This window comes from Pteropus alecto, unplaced genomic scaffold, assembly GCF_000325575.1.
Source record: "Pteropus alecto unplaced genomic scaffold, ASM32557v1 scaffold92, whole genome shotgun sequence".
NCBI lineage: Eukaryota > Metazoa > Chordata > Mammalia > Chiroptera > Pteropodidae > Pteropus > Pteropus alecto.
Window position 1 is genome coordinate 7,895,197 of NW_006432447.1, and position 19,148 is coordinate 7,914,344.

A 19,148-nucleotide genomic window follows, 5' to 3' on the forward strand; every position below is an offset into this window, starting at 1 on the left:
CATTGAAGAGTTAGCATATGCTTTTTTCTTTTTATTGCTTTTTTATTTAAAGCTATGATTGGAAAATACTATTTTTGTACTTAACAAAGAAATGTTGTTTTCCTCTAATAACATATTTGTAATTAAAAATTCATGCTCATTTTCTAATACTTTAACCTGAAATGTACACTATTTTAGTTTATATTAGTTAATACCAATTTATAATTTAAATGAATCTATAATTTTTTAACAGTGTATTTAAAAGGATCTAAAAGTGAAGTAAAAATGGGAATTTCCCATATTTATTCAAAAATGACCATGTGATTGCTGACAGGTAGCATTTGATGCTTAATGCACTGTGAATTCTTTTTTGGTTGACAGTAAATTATTTCAGTCTTATAAAAGGTCTTTTTCTTTCAGGATTCATTTACAACAGAAGAATTCCCCTAACACGCTAATTCTTTCTCATTTTGTGGGGAGGCCCATGTCAACCAGCTCAGAGTCTTCCTTGATTATTAAACGACTTACTCTAAAGGTATAATATGCTGTCTTTTTGAATTATCAGAATTTTAATTGAGATTCAGAAGTTATTGGGGCTAAGTACCAGATGATAAACCAATTTTTAATATTACCCATTTATTTTGGTTTTGCATAAGGTTAAAAATAATACTCAATGCAATCAGGTCTTGGTGAGGTTTAAATTTTGGTTTAAAATTCAGAGATAATGTTTCTACTTTAAGTTGTATGTATTCTCATCTTGTAGTTGATGCAGCACTCTTGGTCAGTATCTGCTCTGACATTGGATCCTGCTAAGCTTTTGGAAGAATTTCCACGTTGGCTAGAAAAACTCTCTGCTCGTCATCAAGGCAGCATCATCATCATTATTGATTCTATAGATCAAGTTCAGGTAGTGTTTTTACTTTATAACATTGATACACTCAGAAAGAGACAAATATATCAGTAATAACTATATAGCAGGCATTTATGTGTTTGTGAGAATAAAATGTTGATGTTGTTTCTTTTATTTCTGTTTAATGTCTAGGGAGGAAGCATGTGGATTAAAAAATGTACTGTATGCCAGTAGACATTAGTGTCTTGTTTGGAATGACCAACTGAATTTTCATGATTAGCAAAGATTGTTCATTTTGACATAGTTTTAGGGCCTGGACACTTCTTTAAGTGTCCAGAATTCAGATCAGCAACAGTAGTCTTTTTCCACTTGTTCTTTAAATATTCTGAGATACATCATCCAAAAATAAGATTTTATCCATAGTAGTGTCGAGAAACTTAATGAGAATTTTCATTTTACTTGGGGAGCTATTATTGGGTTGTTTTGAAATATTTTGAATTAATAGATTGAATTTTGTTTTTATATTTTTAAGCAAGTTGAAAAACACATGAAATGGCTGATAGATCCACTGCCAGTGAATGTAAGAGTAATTGTTTCTGTGAATGTAGAAACATGCCCTCCAGCATGGAGGTACGATGCTAACTTTAGTTCTTTCAGATTACATAAAATGTTTTAAGTACAAACAAGGAAAAGTTTTGATATGTGTTTGTGTATTTCATATTTTTTATAGAAGTGGCAGTGAAGATGGGGAGAAGTGAACGAAATTAGCAAAAAGATATAATCTGTAAGATTTGATGGGAGGTTAAATCTGGGATGTTAAGGGAGGTGAAGGCTAAGATGGCTCCCAAGTTTCTGAATTTTCATGATCAGCAAAGATTGTTCATTTTGACATAGTTTTAGGGCCTGGACACTTTAAGTGTCCAGAATTCAGATCAGCAACAATAGTCTTTTTCTACTTGTTCTTTAAATATTCTGAGATACATCATCCAAAAATAAGATTTTGTCCATAATAGAAAATTCATGAATTGGAAGGAAAGCACAAAGGACAGACAGGTTTGTTTTCAGAGATGGTTAGTTTAAATTGCCAGTTACAGCTTTGAGTAGTGATGTCTACTAGGCAGTTAAATTTATAGGTGAGGAACATAGAGAGAGGGTTGTGGTAGGAATAATAGACCAGACACCTGTTATCCTGAAATGCAAGCTCATTTTAACAGTCCTTAAAAAAGGAATGCAACGATTGACTTCTGTGAGACAGTGTTTCTCAACCTATATTTACCTCATTCCCTCCAAGGAGCTTTTTAAATAATTTTCTTCCTAATCACCTCCCCGCCAAGAAATGTAATACCACACATATACTATATATTAATCCATGTATATAAGTAGATATGTGTGAATAGTTGTGCTTTATACATGAAAAAAATAAGATTTTTTTCCACCTCCTCCCCCAAATAAGCAATTTTCACCACCCTTCTGAGATTGCATGTTGTACGGTGATTAAATTTCAATTGGATTACAAGTAACTTGTGGGCAAAGTCTGTCTTGTAGTATTATAGGTACTAATACTTATGTTTTGTTTTACTCATAGTACAGAACATAGAACTAGAAATATTTTACCACTTTACACTATCTAATGTATATGCTATTTATTTTATGTCTTTGTTATGATTAATTGCTGAAAGAAATGATACACATCATATAATAATAAAATGAAGTAATATTATTTAATACGATCAACAGATTAGTTTTACTTATTTTATAAAGGCAATATAAAAAATTAATTCTTGTAATGGATTTTTATTTGTGTTGTCAATAGAGTACAGCTTTTGTGATATTATTAGAAGAGAATGTCATTTTTCTTTTCTTTAAATAAAAGGTTGTGGCCTACACTTCACCTTGATCCTTTAAATCCTAAAGATGCAAAATCTATTATAATTGCAGAATGCCACTCTGTAGACATTAAATTGAGTAAAGAGCAGGTAAGAGTTTTTAATTGTGCTGCTATTTTGTTACTCTCTGTCAGCTTTCTTATAAAATACCTTATATGAGACTTAAAATTCAATGTAAGAGATCTCTATTGTTATAAGGAAAATTGGAGTTTAGCAATTACTTTGTTAAATGCATTTGCTCTTAAACTAATAACAGATATAGAATAAGCAATAAAAAAGATTTTAGTCTTAAGGTTTACTTTACAATATTATATTAAGCAAGTAATTTTAAAGCAAATAAAGCATTTATATGCCAACCTCATCTTCAGTCCACCACCACACGGCAGTGATGCTGCTGATGAAATGCTAGGAACTGTGTCATTCCTGCAGGGATACTTGTGATGGCTTGGTAGTAAAGACCACTTAAGTCCAAGGTGGTTATGTATTTTTGTTTTGTTTTTTGTTAAACTGGTGCAGGAGAAGAAGCTAGAACGACACTGTCGTTCTGCTACAACCTGTAATGCCCTTTATGTCACCCTTTTCGGAAAAATGATTGCCCGGTAAGTGGTGGTTACTTTACATGATCTGCTGCATGTTTTGTGTTTGCTGCAGACTGTTTCCTCACCATGCGAAACAGAGAACTGATCATTATGACAATTTCTTGGGTCACTCATATTCTCTTTATTGTAATAGTGATACTAACATCCTGTGAGAATATGACATGACTGAAGATTGATAGCCCGTGAATTATCAGCACTTGTTGAATATATTTGTGTGATATTTTTATCACACTATTCTTTTCCCTTGGGGGTTGCAAAAGAAGGCCATCTTTGCCCTAATTTAGGGCCCAGCCATGAGTGCTCATTGTCACCTGCTTGAGGCCCCCTAGCTTTGGAAAAGTGAGTAGTCAGCTAAAGCATAAAAATGTTATTGTCGATGTCTTTGAATATTAGTAGGTAGGTATGTAGGTAGGAATATTTAGTTGTCTCTGTTCTCAAATCCTGATAAACCTTTCATCTTAAAATAGATTCTTCTGTTTTAAATATCCATTACTAATTTGCTTTTAGATAAGCATAAGAAAGTTTTACTATATTTGCCTCTTCTTCAGTACTGTCTCAGCCTACTTTGCTATTCAAAACCGGAGGTTTTTAAAAAAGATTAATATATTTTTTTGGTACTCATCAAATAGATAGTAATTCTAACAGAACTCATATTCTAGACACTGAATCTAGTACTCTTGTCTTTCAATTCCACATTTTCATCTTAAGCACCAAATCTGAAATGAAAAACTTCTAAAATTATGTATTGCCGACGATATTTCCACTATTCTTTTCCATTGTCCCAAAATTGTACGGTGAATCTGGCCTCCGTGAATATCAGTAGCTTGCATAAGTACAATTCAAGAGTGTGAGTCACTTTCTATACATTTCATAATGTTTATTGAAATTATCTATTTAAGAGGGACTATGGACCTTTTTTTTGGTTTTGGTTTTTTCTTTTTCACATATCTTTATATTTTAAAAAAAACTGTTGGTAAATATTCTGTAATATTTTAAAACAAACCCCCCTATTTACTGATTTTTTTTAGCCTCATGTTTTCCAAATTCTGACTCTAAAAAAAATTGAATTTGCATGGCTAACTAATCATATTTACTTATAATTATTTTCCTGCTTCTGCTATGTAGTCAGCATGCTTCTAGATGACAAGAACATTGTCTCGTTTTTCTACTAGGTGTAGTAATTGTTTGATGTATATTAAGTCCCAGTATATGCATATTGAATTGAATTAGATGGTACACTAAAATAAACTTGATGACTCTAGCAGACCCATAAAACTACCATTATCTTGTATCACGTTTTATTGAATTGTTATCAATTGCGGTATAAAAAATAGAGACCACGTTGTTTTTAATCTACCCCCAATTTTTTACAGATGTTGACAGTCTATTACAAATTAAATCTATTCTCAATTCCAACAGTGCTGGGAGAGCAGGCAATTTAGATAAAATCCTTCATCAGTGTTTCCAGTGTCAAGATACTGTTTCATTATATAGACTTGTTCTGCGATCTATCCAGGAGTCCATGGCAAATGATATAGATAAAGAACTAGTGAAACAGGTAAAATATAAGAAACTTATAAAAGGAAGATTATTTTGCTTTGTTAGTATTTTTATATGCATTGAAATAAATAGCAAATTTTTCCAAATTTATGTTTAAATATGTTTGAACCGTATATAAGAATGTGTGCTACTATAGTGTGCTTGTGGCCACAAGTGATACTTTAGGAAATTTGCATTTTCCTGATTATCATTGAGATTTTTAATCTTTTCATGTTTATTGGTTATTCTGTGAATTCCTTGTTTAGGTCCTTTAAACATTTTTGAGTTGTTCATCTTTTTCTTACTAATTTATAGGCATTCTTAAATATTACATACAAATCCTATGATACAGAGTTTGCAGATAAATGTCTTTTTCCGGTTTGTTTCTTATCTTTTAACTTTATGATGTCATTCATTATGCAAAGTTATTGCAATATTATTGACTATATTCCCTGTGCTGTACATTATATTCCTGTAGCTTATTAATTTTATAACTGTAAGTTTGTACCCCTTATTCCAACCTTTACCTTTTTCACCCATTGAGGATGTGGAAAAAAGGAAACTCTCATGCACTATTATTGATAGGATTGCAGATTGGTACAGCCACTATGGGATACAGTATGGAGATTCCTCAAAAAATTAAGAATAGAACTACCATAGGACTCAGTAATTGCACTCTGGGTATTTATCTGAAGAAAACTAAACACTAATTTGAACAGATACATGCCACCCATGTGTTCATTCCAGCATTATTTACAATAGCCAGGATATGGAAGCAAGGTGTTCATTGATAGATAATTGGATAAAAAAGATGTGGTATATACATACAATGGAGTATTACTCAGCAATAAAAAAGAATGGAATCTTGCCATTTGAGATAACATGGATGGACCTACAGGGTCTTATGCTAAGTGAAATAAGTCAGACATAGGCAAATAAGATGACATTTTAAAATAGTTCGTTGCTATTTATTCAATTTGATTTTTAAAAATTTACATTATATTTAGCAACTTTGCTGAATATAGTTTGAACCTGAATTCATTTCATGCTCATTTCTCAACTTGGGGGTTCCTGGAGTTTTGACTTTTTGTCCTGCCTCCTAGCCCACAAGTATCCTTGTCTTCTCCCCATGTCTGTGGGCTGATGTTTTCCTTGTGTTCCTCTTCCCTCAGGAGACAGCCCTTGGAAGGTCCTGGTGTGGACAAGCATTCTAGTTGTATCTTCTTACCTCATACGGCTTACAGGCTCACTTTACATCCTCACTGTGGGTGTAAAAATCCAAACGCTTAAGTCACTGGGACTGCTGCCTATCTTCCATCCACACTTTCCCCAGGGACAGCAGCCCCAGCACCTGGCCCTCTGATTTTCAGTTTCCTATTTCTAGCACCGGGGGAACTTCCCTTTCTTTTCTCCCGGCTCAACTGTGCGTTAGAAATGTTTTGTTATATGTTATCTGATCTTGACAAGCTTTTGTAGTAGGAGGGTTATTTTCTTCTACCATTTTGTCAGAGTTGGAACTTTGTCATTAGTTTTAATAATACATTCCTACAGTTTTAATTTTCACTAGATTTTTTTCTATATGTGTGTTATCTTTGACATGCTAGATTTTATATATACACTATTGTAGACCTTAATAAATAGCCAGTTTTTTTAATTAGCAAAATGGATTTATTCAAGAATAGCAGAGAATTGCAACTGGGGACAAGCACACTATGGCAAAACCATAAGCAAGTCCAGATAACTAAGGAGAGGGGAGGAAACTGGGGAGAGTTGTTCTGAACAAAAGTTCATTGGAGAAGAGTTCCAGGTTGTGGCAGTTTCTCATTGGCTACAAGCAGTAGTTAGTGCATTGTTGGGGCAGGAGAGGATCCTCCTCTTATGTAAAAGCAGGAGATGAAATACCCATGTGATTAATGTCTTTTGTTGTCAAAATAGTTCTTATCTTCCTTCTTGCTGAATATACAGGCTGCAATGAGTGGTATATGCATAAGGTATTACCCCTTTGGGGCTTCCCATCTCCATTGTAAATGAGGTTTCCTTTATTTATTTTCACTCTGCCTTATTCCTGATTAGTGTCTTTTGGGAAGTGTGTTTTCTTCTAAAAAAAAATCTGTTTCTTGGTTTATTAAATCATTTGAATAAGAAGTCAATAAGCTTATGGAAATTTTATTGGCTGTTACTTACATATAGAGATTCTTTATGATCATTGTTCATTTGTTTTTCTGCCTAGATTCTCTGCCTCGTAAATGTTAGTCACAATGGTGTGAGTGAATCAGAATTGATGGAACTCTATCCTGAGATGTCCTGGGCTGTCTTGACCTCCCTTATCCACAGTTTACACAAAATGTGTTTGTTGACTTATGGTTGTGGTTTGCTCAAGTTTCAGCATCTACAGGTGAATATTATTTTAATAAGGTTTTTTGACATGTCAACATATAATTGGCTAATATTCTTATGTAATACCTTTATGAGATGGCTATTACTTGAAAAGGTAGTTTCTTTCTGGAAGAGAAAAAATATTTTTTCAAATTTTATGTTTCATTGAATTGCTGGTATGGTTATACATGTATTAAGAACTTGGACTCTGTAAGTCAGTCTGCCTCTGTTTACAACCCAGCCCTTCACAGCTTGATGGCTATGTAACCTTAGGCTTGATGGCTATGTAACCTTCTCTAATTTGGGGCAAGAACTTTCCAGTTTACCACAGGGATTGTGAAGAGTATTAATTGAGATAGTCCTTGGTCCTTGTGAGGCACTGGGCATAATGTCTGCCACATAGTAGTAAACACCTAGGAAATATTGACTAATATAATTCTTACTATCAGCAATGCCATGATTGATTTATATATGTATAAATGTATACATATATATAGTACAGCATACTCAAATGAAAGACTTCATTTGCATCTGTACAGTTTGCATTCCTACAGTTCTGTACAGATGCAAATGAAGTCTTTCATTTGAGTATGCTGTACTATATTTGTGGGGAGGAGGGGAGTGAAATGTTTGTAATTTCAGAGGCTTACCCTTCTCTTTTATTATTTATCACTTAAATATAATTTACTCTTTTTAGTACTTTTTCAATCCACATTTCTGAGATTTTTTTTATTGAAGTATACTTGACATACATTATATTAGTTTCAGGTCTACAACATAATGATTCAACATTTCCATTTCTGAGATTTTTAATGTGTTAACAGTTTGAATTAAAATGTGTTTTGAGTTCTTAAAATATTAGTACAGGAATTTTTATTCTTATGTCAGTTAATCACTTAAATACATCCTGAATTTTGAAACATTCTACCACCATTTTTATTATACAACTATAAAAAAAATTGTAAATTGTAAATTCCTTTTTACGAATTCGTGATTAGATATACAGTAACTGATGGAAAATAGACTGCAGTATTTTTTCTTTTTCTCCCTAGGCTTGGGAAACAGTGAGACTGGAGTACATGGAAGATACCAGCATTATTTCTTCATATAGACAAAAGCTAATCAACTATTTCACCATGCAGCTAAGGTATTACAAATGTCTATATTGTTCATCTGTAGCTTCTGCCATATCCTCTACCTCTGGGTGCTATTTCTCTTTCTTAACTTATAACTTAATATATAAAATTTTAATGATTACCGAAAAAATTAAATGCTTTTCTATTCCATGGATGTCAAAAGAACAAAAGATGATTACATAAGTCTTAATACTATGTTAAAGATTTAAACTTAAGTAAAATCAATGCAGTATCATTTTATTACTTTATTTTATTCCAGTTAAATAGTTTAAAAATATGTGTGTGTCTGTAGATTCTTATTCGTGTGCATATTTGGGTCCATTTAGGATGGGGTTTTTGTTCGTTTTTTTTTTTTTGAGTTTTGCAGGTTTATTTATTTTGAGTGCATTTCATTTTTTAAATTATTTTTATTTTTTAATAGTTCAATTTTAGGAAAATACCTTTAAAGTTTGGTTGGTGGCCCTGAATATCACTTTATTTATTTTCAAGGACAGATGGGTAAAGTTTCTCATTTTGATAATTAAAGAATCAGAGGTATATGTTAAATATATTTTTTTTCCTTCAGCATGTGTCTGAAGGTTTTTTAAGCAATCTCATTGTACTGAGTGCTGCCCCTTCTCTTCCACTAGTCAGGACCCAGTGACTTGGAGAGGTGCAGATGAACTCCCATGGCTTTTTCAGCAGCAGGGAAACAAGCAAAAGTTGCACAATTGCCTTCTCAATCTCTTTGTGTCTCAAAACCTTTATAAAAGGTAAGAAACATTTGTAGAACACCTTTCCCCCAGAGAAACAGATTTAAACAGCCATTCAGCATAACAAACAAAAACAGCATTTTTAACTTGAAAATTAGTCCAGTTTCAGTGCTACCTGAAATATAAAACAGCATGGGAGAAATTTAAGATAGTTTGTAAATTGCCATTAGATTTATGTTTTCCAAGAGGAAGAGTAAAAAGGTAAGAGTACTGCTGCTTCATAAAATCAGACCTGGACTGATCCTGAGATATCTTTATATCTTAAATTTGAATTGAAGCAAGTTTGAACCTAAATCACCCAGAGAGTTGATAACTGACTCTCAGGGCGTTCAGATACCGCAAAGTGTAACCTTCAAACCAGACTGGGCTCTACAGAGAATCTAACTAGTGTTGAATTTAAAGAAAGGATTACCCTTTTTCATAAATACATTGTTTGTCTTTTCTGGTATGTTCGAATTTGCCAGTGTCAGAACCACACCTTCTTATGAACCACCTTATTAAACTTCATGAGGGGTTTTTCTGTCTTACTTAGAAATTTAGACATTTCTCATACTAGCTGCATAATTTTTTTTTTCTCCTGAATGAAGTCTCTCAAATTTCTTTGTTGTACTTTGTAACTTATTTCCAATTTTTCATGATTCTTTTGAAATCAGAATCTACAGATGAGTAAGCTTACTTTTCTCATTCGATTTCTTGATGGAAATACAAAGTAAATATTCTGTGACAGTTTGCCTATGTTTCATTAGTTTCTTCTGTTCTAATTTCCATCATTTAAAATAAGTAAACTAAGCAGTTGATTGCATATCATGAACTGTCTAAAAAGGATTCTGATAGATTTCTATTGATGAGTAACCATAATGATACTAATAGTAATAGCCAACACTGTGGAGTACCTGCTATGTGCCATAATCTCCTTGTAGTAACACCTGAGGCAGGTAATGTCAGTGTCTCCCTTTTGCAGATGAGGGTGTTGAGGTTTTAGAGGTCAGACAACATGTTTACGATCATACAGTTAGGAAGTAGTGGACACAGATGATAGTCCAAGCCCACAGTCTTACCTCATTGCACTACACTTGCCTACTAATAAGTTGTTCATATGAATTCTGATATGAAGTCTGGCATTTTCACTTGATAGTGGGTTTTAAAGTTTGTTTTTCATGAATTACTGTTATTTGTTGGACAGAGGACACTTTGCTGAGTTGCTGAGCTACTGGCAGTTTGTTGGCAAAGACAAAAGTGCGATGGCAGCAGAATACTTTGATTCTCTGAAGCAGTATGAGAAAAACTGTGAAGGCGAGGAGAACATGATTTGCTTAGCAGATCTTTATGAAACCCTGGGGCGATTTCTCAAGGACCTCGGCCTACTCAGTCAGGTAATGCCAGCCGGAATCAGAGCCAGTGTGGGTTTTTCATGTTTGCTCTGTTTCCTAGGAGTTAGTGCAACTTTTATTTGCTGTGCTAATCAGATGGTACATCTTACAGCCTTTCACTCACTTTAATTGGTCTTTAATCTTTTTTTCCCCAGGCTGTGGTGCCTTTGCAGAGGTCTCTAGAAATTCGAGAAACGGCTTTAGATCCAGATCACCCACGAGTAGCTCAGTCCCTCCACCAATTGGCAAGTGTGTACGTGCAGTGGAAGAAGTTTGGCAATGCAGAACAACTGTATAAACAGGCATTGGAAATCTCTGAAAATGCATTTGGTACAGACCATCCACAAATTGCTCGTGAACTCGAGGCACTTGCAACTTTGTACCAGAAACAAAATAAGTAAGATTTAGGTCACTAATATTCTGGTTTTATGACCGGGAGTTACAATTCTTAACTGCAATCATTTGGCAGGCTTTGTTTTGTAACTGTGTGCTCGCCCTTATTCTATATTCTTTGAATGCACCATGTTCAAATATGATTTCTCGGTCTGGGTCATCATGGGCCAAACAGAAAATAAAACTGTAAGATTCATCTCTGTCTGAAGGTGCGTGGAGGATAGAGCATGGATGGACTTCGGAGTCATATGGTTGGGTTAGAATCCGAGTTCCTTCACTGACTATCTTTGTAACATTGAGTGCATTACTAATATAGGGGGCTGCAAATCATTGCCCACAGCCCAAGTCCAGATGCCCTTCTATTTTGTAAACACAGTATTATTGGAACACAGCTACATTTTTCTCATTTACATATGGTCTATGGTCGCTTCCGTGTTTTGTCAGTAGAGTTCATTCAGTAGTTGTGACAGAGACTACATGGCCCACGAAGCCTACAATACTTAATATTTAGAGCTTTATAGAAAAAGTTTGTTGGTCCCTGGTAAAATAAAAGTATCTCTTATCTGTTAGGCAGCCACTGAATTACATTTTTTCCTCTATCAGAAATCATTTCTTTCACCTCATCATAAATGATGCCTATTGGAATATTTTTCTTTTAACTTTTAGAAGTATTGTTTCACACACATTTTGTATGAATTTCACATTTATATTTGACCAAATAGCCTTTATAGATGATGATATATCAAACCAAATAGCCTTTATAGATGATGATATATCAAACTAAAATTTTACACTTTCATTTAGTTAGGTTCTCTTTTGGAGATTCAAAGTGAGTCGAATCAGTTAAAAATCTGTTAAATGTCTGCTTGGAGGACTAGATTTGTTTTGTTAAATTTTGTTTTATGAAGGGTTTTGTTAAAGATTTTTAATTCCATATTGACTATCACTTCTAGAAATAATGCTGTTTTTAATAGCCAAGAAAGTTTTTCTACTAGGAGAGCTTTCATTTCACTGAAGTATGATACTTTGGACATGTCTCTTTTGTTTGACTTACTTTACTTTTTTTTTTTAAAGATATGAACAAGCTGAACATTTTAGGAAAAAATCTTTTAAAATTCGTCAGAAAGCTACAAGGAGAAAAGGCAACTTGGTAATGAGAGATTTCTTTTGTGTTATGTTTTAAACCAAAGAGAAAAAGAGAAATTCTGAATATCATAATATAGATACATAACCCTCACATGTTTAAGTACTTTAGATTTTAAAGTGACTTCTAGAGAAGTACTGATTAAAATATTCTTATTTGTAATATGTGTTTAAATATTAGTATTACTGGGAAGAACAACTTAGTAGACTCTTAAAAAGTGGAACTATATTTCGTGGTAATCATTTTTCAATATATATGTAGATCAAACCATCATGTGTACACCTTAACCTTACACAATGTTATATGTCAGTTATATCAATAAATCTGGGACTTGTTTTTTAATTTTTGAAAAGTTAAACAAGTTCATTTGAAGGTTAAATTTTGGAAGATGGACTTTAAAGCTGCTTCAGTTCTTTAAAAGATTGGAAAAAGGACTAAAAGAAATTTAGTTAACATTTTATGTTAGAATTAAATGCCAATAAGTTCTTACCCTTAAGCGCACAAAAAAAATTATTTTCACATTTCTAAGCTGCTGACAAAATCTAAATATAGCATGTTTGTTTTAACTTGAAGTGCTATGAGCAGTTTTTTATTGAAATATATTTGATATATAACTGTAAATTTAAGGTGTGCAAGATGTTGATCTGATACATTTATATATTGTAATATGATTGCCACTGAAGTGATAGTTAGCACCTCTATCACATCACATAATTATTATTTCTTTTTTGTGGTGGGAATAATTAAGACCTAGTCTCTTAGCCAGTTTGATGGTTATAATACAATATCAATATCGTCTGTATTCATTATACTGTGTATTCGGTCTTCAAGACTTATTTGTCTTCTAGTTGCAAATGCTATGTGCAATTTAAATGCATGATGTTTAAGTGTTCAGTAGTGCAGTTGGTAAATATCTGCACGTTAATTCTGTTTGCTGATTTTTTCAAAGCACTTTAAGATTCACTTCACTTTGCTAAAATATGTCATAATCATTTTCATAGTTTTTAATGAATTTTGGAATGTGATGCCATGTGGAAATATGCATATTTTCAACAACTGTGAAATTAATTTGCTGTAATGCTTAAAATAATTATAATCTACCTTAAAGGGAGGGAACAAAAGGTGAAAAGAGTTTTTAGGACCCCAATATATTGTTTCAGAATCAAAGATTGTACTTACTCTTGGTGATTGCTATGAATTTTTTGTTTGCTCCAGTATGGATTTGCCCTTTTGCGTAGACGGGCCCTGCAGTTAGAAGAGCTTACGTTAGGTAAGGACACACCTGACAATGCTCGGACCCTCAATGAACTGGGTGTTCTCTACTACCTTCAGAATAACTTGGAGTGAGTACCATGGTATTACTAATGAAAACAAGTATCTATTTTGCCTCCTAGGTGCAAAGTTGTTTCACATTTCTATCATATCAAGCTAGAAGAAACTGATAGAAACTATGCCAAATTTCATGTATATGTTATGAACATAGCCACACTTAACAAAGACCATGGCATTTTTTTTTTTAAATGTTTCCTTTTACATCATTTTTTTGGTAACTGCAAAGTTATTCTGTAGTTTCCCTGGTATGTTATATATGGTTAGGAAAAGTGAGTTTGTATAGATATTGTACATGAGACATTGCAGGAAAAGAAACTTGGGACTAAAGGAGAATGAAGAAAAGAATGTAGATGGGTGCTGGTTTCAGTCTTCATTTTAATTGGACACAGAAGACTCAAAATGGCATTAATATTTATACTTTCTGAAAAAGAAGTTTTGTGGCTTCTTTGGATGTCAGAAAAACATAACAAATTTAATACTTTAGATATCAAAAAAATGTAGAAAATTTTTAGTCTTATTTCACAAAAAGTTTATTTAAAATTATTTAGTACTCACCCAAAGGGAGGAGTGAATACCAAAATCTTTTGAGTTAGGTCTAATAATTTTAAAGGTATAAAAAGTTTGTTTTGGAAAATATTTATGGTTTTGTCTTTTAGGAGAAGTGAAGTGGAGAATTGAGGCAATCATCCAGATACTTTAGGCCCTCACACCATCAGGAAAGCATTTTTAATTTTTGGAAAAGAGCTAGAAGGGAAGAGGGTATGGGAAGAGGGAGAGAGAAGATTTTGAGCTGAATCCTTCATTTTAACAATCTTGGATTTAAGAATAAAGAGGCCTTAGTTCTCCATCTAACTAGGGCTAGGGATCCTGACTTCTAGAGAATAAACTGTTTAAACCATTTTTGGCTTTTGTTCATAGTACAGCTGACCAGTTTCTGAAGCGTTCCTTAGAAATGAGGGAGCGAGTTCTAGGACCAGATCACCCTGACTGTGCCCAGTCTTTGAATAATCTGGCAGCTCTATGCAATGAAAAGAAACAGTATGAAAAAGCAGAAGAACTATATGAACGAGCTTTAGACATTCGGAGACGAGCATTAGCTCCTGATCATCCTTCTTTGGCTTATACAGTGAAGCATCTTGCGATCTTGTATAAGAAGATGGTAAGTAATCTTTGGCATGCTTACATGTGTTTTATAATATGCCAGTTAAACCGTACTTGCTATCAGCAAAATCATTTATCTTCTAGTGGTTAGATTCTTTTTTTCTTTTTCAATTACAGTTGACCTTCAGTACTATTTTATATTAGTTTCAGGTATACAGCATAGTGGTATTTGTATGATTTACAAAGTGATCCTCCCAATTAGTCTAGTTTCCACTTGACAACGTACCTAGGTATTACAATATTATTTACTCTATTCCCTATGCTGTATTTCACATCCCCATGACGATTTTATAACTACCAGTTTGTACATCTTAAGTCCTTCTCCTTTTTCACTTAGCTCCTCAACCCCTTTCCATCAATTTGTTCTCTGTATCTATGAGTGTCTGTTTTGTTTATTTTTTTCTTTAGATTCCACATATAAGTGTGATCATATGGTATTTGTCTTTGCTTGATTTATTTAACTTAGCATAATATGTTCTAGGTCCATCCATGTTGTCGCAAATGGTAAGATTTCATTCTCTCTTAAGGCTGAGTAATATTCCATTGTATACATGTACCACCCCTTCTTTATCTAATCGTCTATAGATGGGCACTTGGGTTATTTCCATATCTTGGATATTATAAATAATGCTGCAGTGAACATAGGCTGCATATATCTTTCCAAATTAGTGTTTTGGATTTCTTTGGATAAATACCTAGAGGCGGAATTGCTAGGTCTATTTTTAATTACTTAGGGAACCTCCATTCTGTTTTCCATAGTGTCTGTACAAATTTGCAATCTCACCAACAGTGCACAAGGATTTCCTTTTCTCTCTCGCTGTTTTCTATGAGCTTTTAAATCATGATTTAGTTTTTTTTAACAAATAGCTGAGTAGAGCATTTAAAAATATTATTTCAGACTTAAAGTATTTGTTCGATTTTGTTAAAATACATTCTAAGTACAGATGCATTCATTAGCATTCCAATTAAACATATTCTTATATTACATTTCAAAAGTTCTAAAATTCAACCAGTGTTAAGTTTGCTCTTAAATTACCATAAACGTAACAAATCACCTAATTGTCAGGGCTTTTATTGATTAAGTGAGCATTTTAATTTTACTCTTTGTCCACATTTAAATGTAACCTATTCCTTGCCGTAAGGTTCTAGCCAGTGATATTTGGAACTTTTATAGTTCTTCTCCAGAAAAAATGCCAGAGAAGCTTGCTTTCATTTAGTTCAGTTACAGAGTTGTGTGGACTGTCTCTGGACTTTGTTTGGGAGACTACTTTGCTGATCATCCTGATATTGAAGTTGCTGTTTTAGTAAGAAGGCTCCATTGTTGCTATTTCTCCTCAACAAATGGAAAGGAAGTAATTGGAAAAGTCTGGAATGGATTTGATGGGAAATGAGATTTTATTTCAATGTCTTCTCTAAGTCATCTATAGAAGCAAACATATTTTAACTGACATGTTTTTACTTTACCAGAAACAGTAATAATGGGTGATCCTGAAAGGCTTTCTGAATTATTAAAGAAAATGTTCTTATATTCAGTATAGCATTTTTACATATTCTGTTAGGTTTCAGTTATCTATAAACTTAACCAATAAACTGGGAGGAAACGCTTCTGAATTTTTTCCCTCAAAATATGAAATTTTATTTATAAATAAATAAGCTCTGATCAGATAGTATTTAGTGCTTTAATATTTTTGTCAGATTTCACTTTTGTGTTTTAGGAGAAACTTGACAAAGCTGTACCTTTGTATGAACTGGCTGTTGAAATCCGGCAGAAATCCTTTGGCCCAAAGCACCCTAGTGTAGCTACTGCCTTGGTGAACTTAGCTGTTCTCTATAGCCAAATGGTAAGTACTCACACTTTAACTCTTTATAAATGAATGGTTTTAAGATATGAAATAATAGGTTAACATGAATTAGGTGTGGCACAGTGAAAATAATTCAAGGGAATTTAAGATTGTCTCCTAATGCTTCCTTTAGTACTTGAGAAATTATTGAAGTTATACTTGTAACATAGTCCCTTCCCCTTACTGTAAAACATGAGCGAGTGTTTAGTTCATTGCACAGGCTTAGTTTTTTTAAATTCTGGAAACTCCCTACATCTTTGTATCTAGTATGTCTTTAAGCTGTGACATTTGCCTGTGATAGGTGAGAAACAGGTGTGGTAGCCACAGGACAATAAAGAACAGGTTTGTGCTTATATAGTTGGATTAAAGTCAGTGGTTACCAAGCCAGGTCTAAAACAGGCTTCTGGCCTTCTATTATAATGCTTTTCCTATTATGATTATTCACAAATTAATCCATTTATCTAGATCTCTAAGGGGGATGTTAACATTTTTAAAGTGCTTACCCAAGTTGGTCAGCTTAGTCTAGAATACGCTAATAGTAATATCAGAAACCTATTGTGTTTAAGTGAGTGTTGTTACTTTTTTTTAATAAGAGAAAACACATCGAAGCCTTGCCATTATATGAAAGAGCATTAAAGATTTACGAAGACAGCCTGGGTCATATGCATCCTCGAGTTGGAGAAACATTAAAAAATTTAGCTGTGCTTAGGTAAGAATTTTTTCACTTTCCTCATACAGCCAAACTCTGTTTGAGAACCTTTAATTTGACTTATCATGGAACATCAAAAAATACTTATTGTTAAATATGGTTTTTCTTGGAAAAGGGGTAGGGTTGTTTTTGGTGACCTATTTCGAGATATGGTAGTAGTATCTAGAAGCAAAATGAAGGCTGCACAATCTATTTAGTAAAGCATTATATTGTGACAAATAGTGAAGGATGGTTTATATTTGCAACCAACTGGCTCTGGGGTAATAGGGGCCATCTGCTGTCCTCAGAGCTAATTTACCATTAAATACATGTTGACTTTTGCTTTGTGTTTAACTCAGGATGCAGAGAATACCTACCTTCCCTTAGGAATTTTACTGTATCCATTATAACACGATATTAATGGTGTCCATATAGACACTGAAGTGTTCCTTAGCAGTACAAATAAAAAGGAAAAGAGTTTGGGTATTCCGTTTTTCTGGGCTGCCTGAGTGAATGCACTGAAAAAAATGAGCGATTTTTCACAAGTTGATTTTTTGTATCTTGTAAGGTTATTTAGAATTGTTAAGAGGTTATTTCTCATATTAAGAATCTTTTTCTTTCAAAGCTATGAAGAAGGGAATTTTGAAAAAGCTGCTGAACTATACAAAAGGGCGATGGAAATAAAAGAAGCAGAAACCTCACTTTTGGGTGGAAAAGCTCCTTCCAGACACTCATCAAGTGGAGACACATTTAGTTTAAAAACCCATTCTCCTAATGTTTTCCTTCATCAAGGACAAAGGTAGTAACAGCAGTTACAATTCATTACAATTGCACCTTAGGATACAATAATTAAGAAACACTTGGAACATTAGAATTTAAAACTTACAAAAAATGTTTTTAAGAAAATTTACTTTTGTGATTTAGCTGACATTTGTATGAAATCGTATTGGACTACACTGAGGTTCGAGCCATGATTATGTCAATGTCATTTAAAGGAATTAACTTCCCTATTGTATGGGATCCAAGGGTGTAAGCACATTAGAATCCTAAGATGACATGAATAGATTGGTCTCCGTTCAGCAAGAGCTGGCAGAGCAGTTAAGGAGGTCAAGACTTCCATGATTCTTTTCATCTCTCAAAACCTTCTTTAACCTCCCTGTTCCTTGTTTTGCTTTTGAACAGTAGTCTGGTCCAATTCTCTACCTCAAAGAAGTTTCAAGGAATACAGGGATGTTTATGAAAAGTATGAATTGTCTTCTATAAAATTAACTAGTAACAGTAATCTCTGATTGCTACATTTTATTCTACCTTTTCCTTGAGCAGAATGGGCCAAACCCTCTCTCCTTTCCATGCTCTCTACACAATATGTTGTTATACTATGTAGTATATGTTGACATAATATGAAGTTATTAATGCAGTAACAGGTCAAGCTCATTGGCATTCAAAATGGAGACATGACATATATTCTGATTTTTCTTAAATGTCCTAAATGTCTTCATTTATCTCAAACTCAAATTACTCTGTCATTTTATACTGAAAATTAAATATTTTGATTTTATAAATATTGCCGCATTTTGGATACTGTTTTGTACCATTTATGTATTAATATATAATAAAATCTTCAATTTTAATGCTTGTAAGAGTCCAACATGTATTAATTGTAAAGGTGAAAGATGTAATAACCATAATTCACTGTTTTAAAAGTACAATTTCAAGTTTTCTTTTTCCCACTCTATACAAGAGGATTAGATTTACATAATTAAGAAATAGGTTGAACATTACAAAAAAGACTTGAAAGTTGTCACTACTCATTAAGTAGTTTGCTCAAAGCTTTGGCGATTGTATAGGATTTGGATTAATGTTCTCTAAGGCCTGACTATTCACTGGGTGGTCCATGAACCACCATCTGGGAGCTTATTAAAAATTCAGACTTTGAGCCTCTCTTTAGACCTACTGAATCAGAATCTGCAATTTAGCTAGGTCCCCAGGTGATTTGGATAAGTTTGAGAAGCAATGGTCTAACTCTAAGGCACTAACATTGATGACGTAAAAGACATTTGAAGGATCTTATGAAAAGAACATCCTTTTTCTTCCTTTTGAGA

General features: G+C 33.3%; 1 protein-coding gene across 1 annotated transcript in view; it reads left to right on the forward strand.

The window, feature by feature from the left end:
- The window catches only part of NPHP3 (nephrocystin 3), a 33,425-nt gene extending 14,744 nt beyond the window's left edge, over positions 1 to 18,681 (forward strand). The window contains exons 11-27 of the mRNA XM_006907242.3: positions 400 to 514; positions 743 to 886; positions 1,362 to 1,459; positions 2,703 to 2,805; positions 3,232 to 3,314; positions 4,734 to 4,872; positions 7,084 to 7,248; positions 8,282 to 8,376; positions 8,995 to 9,117; positions 10,301 to 10,490; positions 10,643 to 10,884; positions 11,955 to 12,030; positions 13,240 to 13,367; positions 14,275 to 14,515; positions 16,233 to 16,358; positions 16,952 to 17,067; positions 17,672 to 18,681. Of these exons, the coding sequence (XP_006907304.1) occupies positions 400 to 514; positions 743 to 886; positions 1,362 to 1,459; positions 2,703 to 2,805; positions 3,232 to 3,314; positions 4,734 to 4,872; positions 7,084 to 7,248; positions 8,282 to 8,376; positions 8,995 to 9,117; positions 10,301 to 10,490; positions 10,643 to 10,884; positions 11,955 to 12,030; positions 13,240 to 13,367; positions 14,275 to 14,515; positions 16,233 to 16,358; positions 16,952 to 17,067; positions 17,672 to 17,849 (2,362 nt within the window). The 3' untranslated portion in view covers positions 17,850 to 18,681. The remainder of the gene's footprint in view (positions 1 to 399; positions 515 to 742; positions 887 to 1,361; positions 1,460 to 2,702; positions 2,806 to 3,231; positions 3,315 to 4,733; positions 4,873 to 7,083; positions 7,249 to 8,281; positions 8,377 to 8,994; positions 9,118 to 10,300; positions 10,491 to 10,642; positions 10,885 to 11,954; positions 12,031 to 13,239; positions 13,368 to 14,274; positions 14,516 to 16,232; positions 16,359 to 16,951; positions 17,068 to 17,671) is intronic.
- The last annotated feature ends 467 nt before the right edge of the window (positions 18,682 to 19,148 follow it).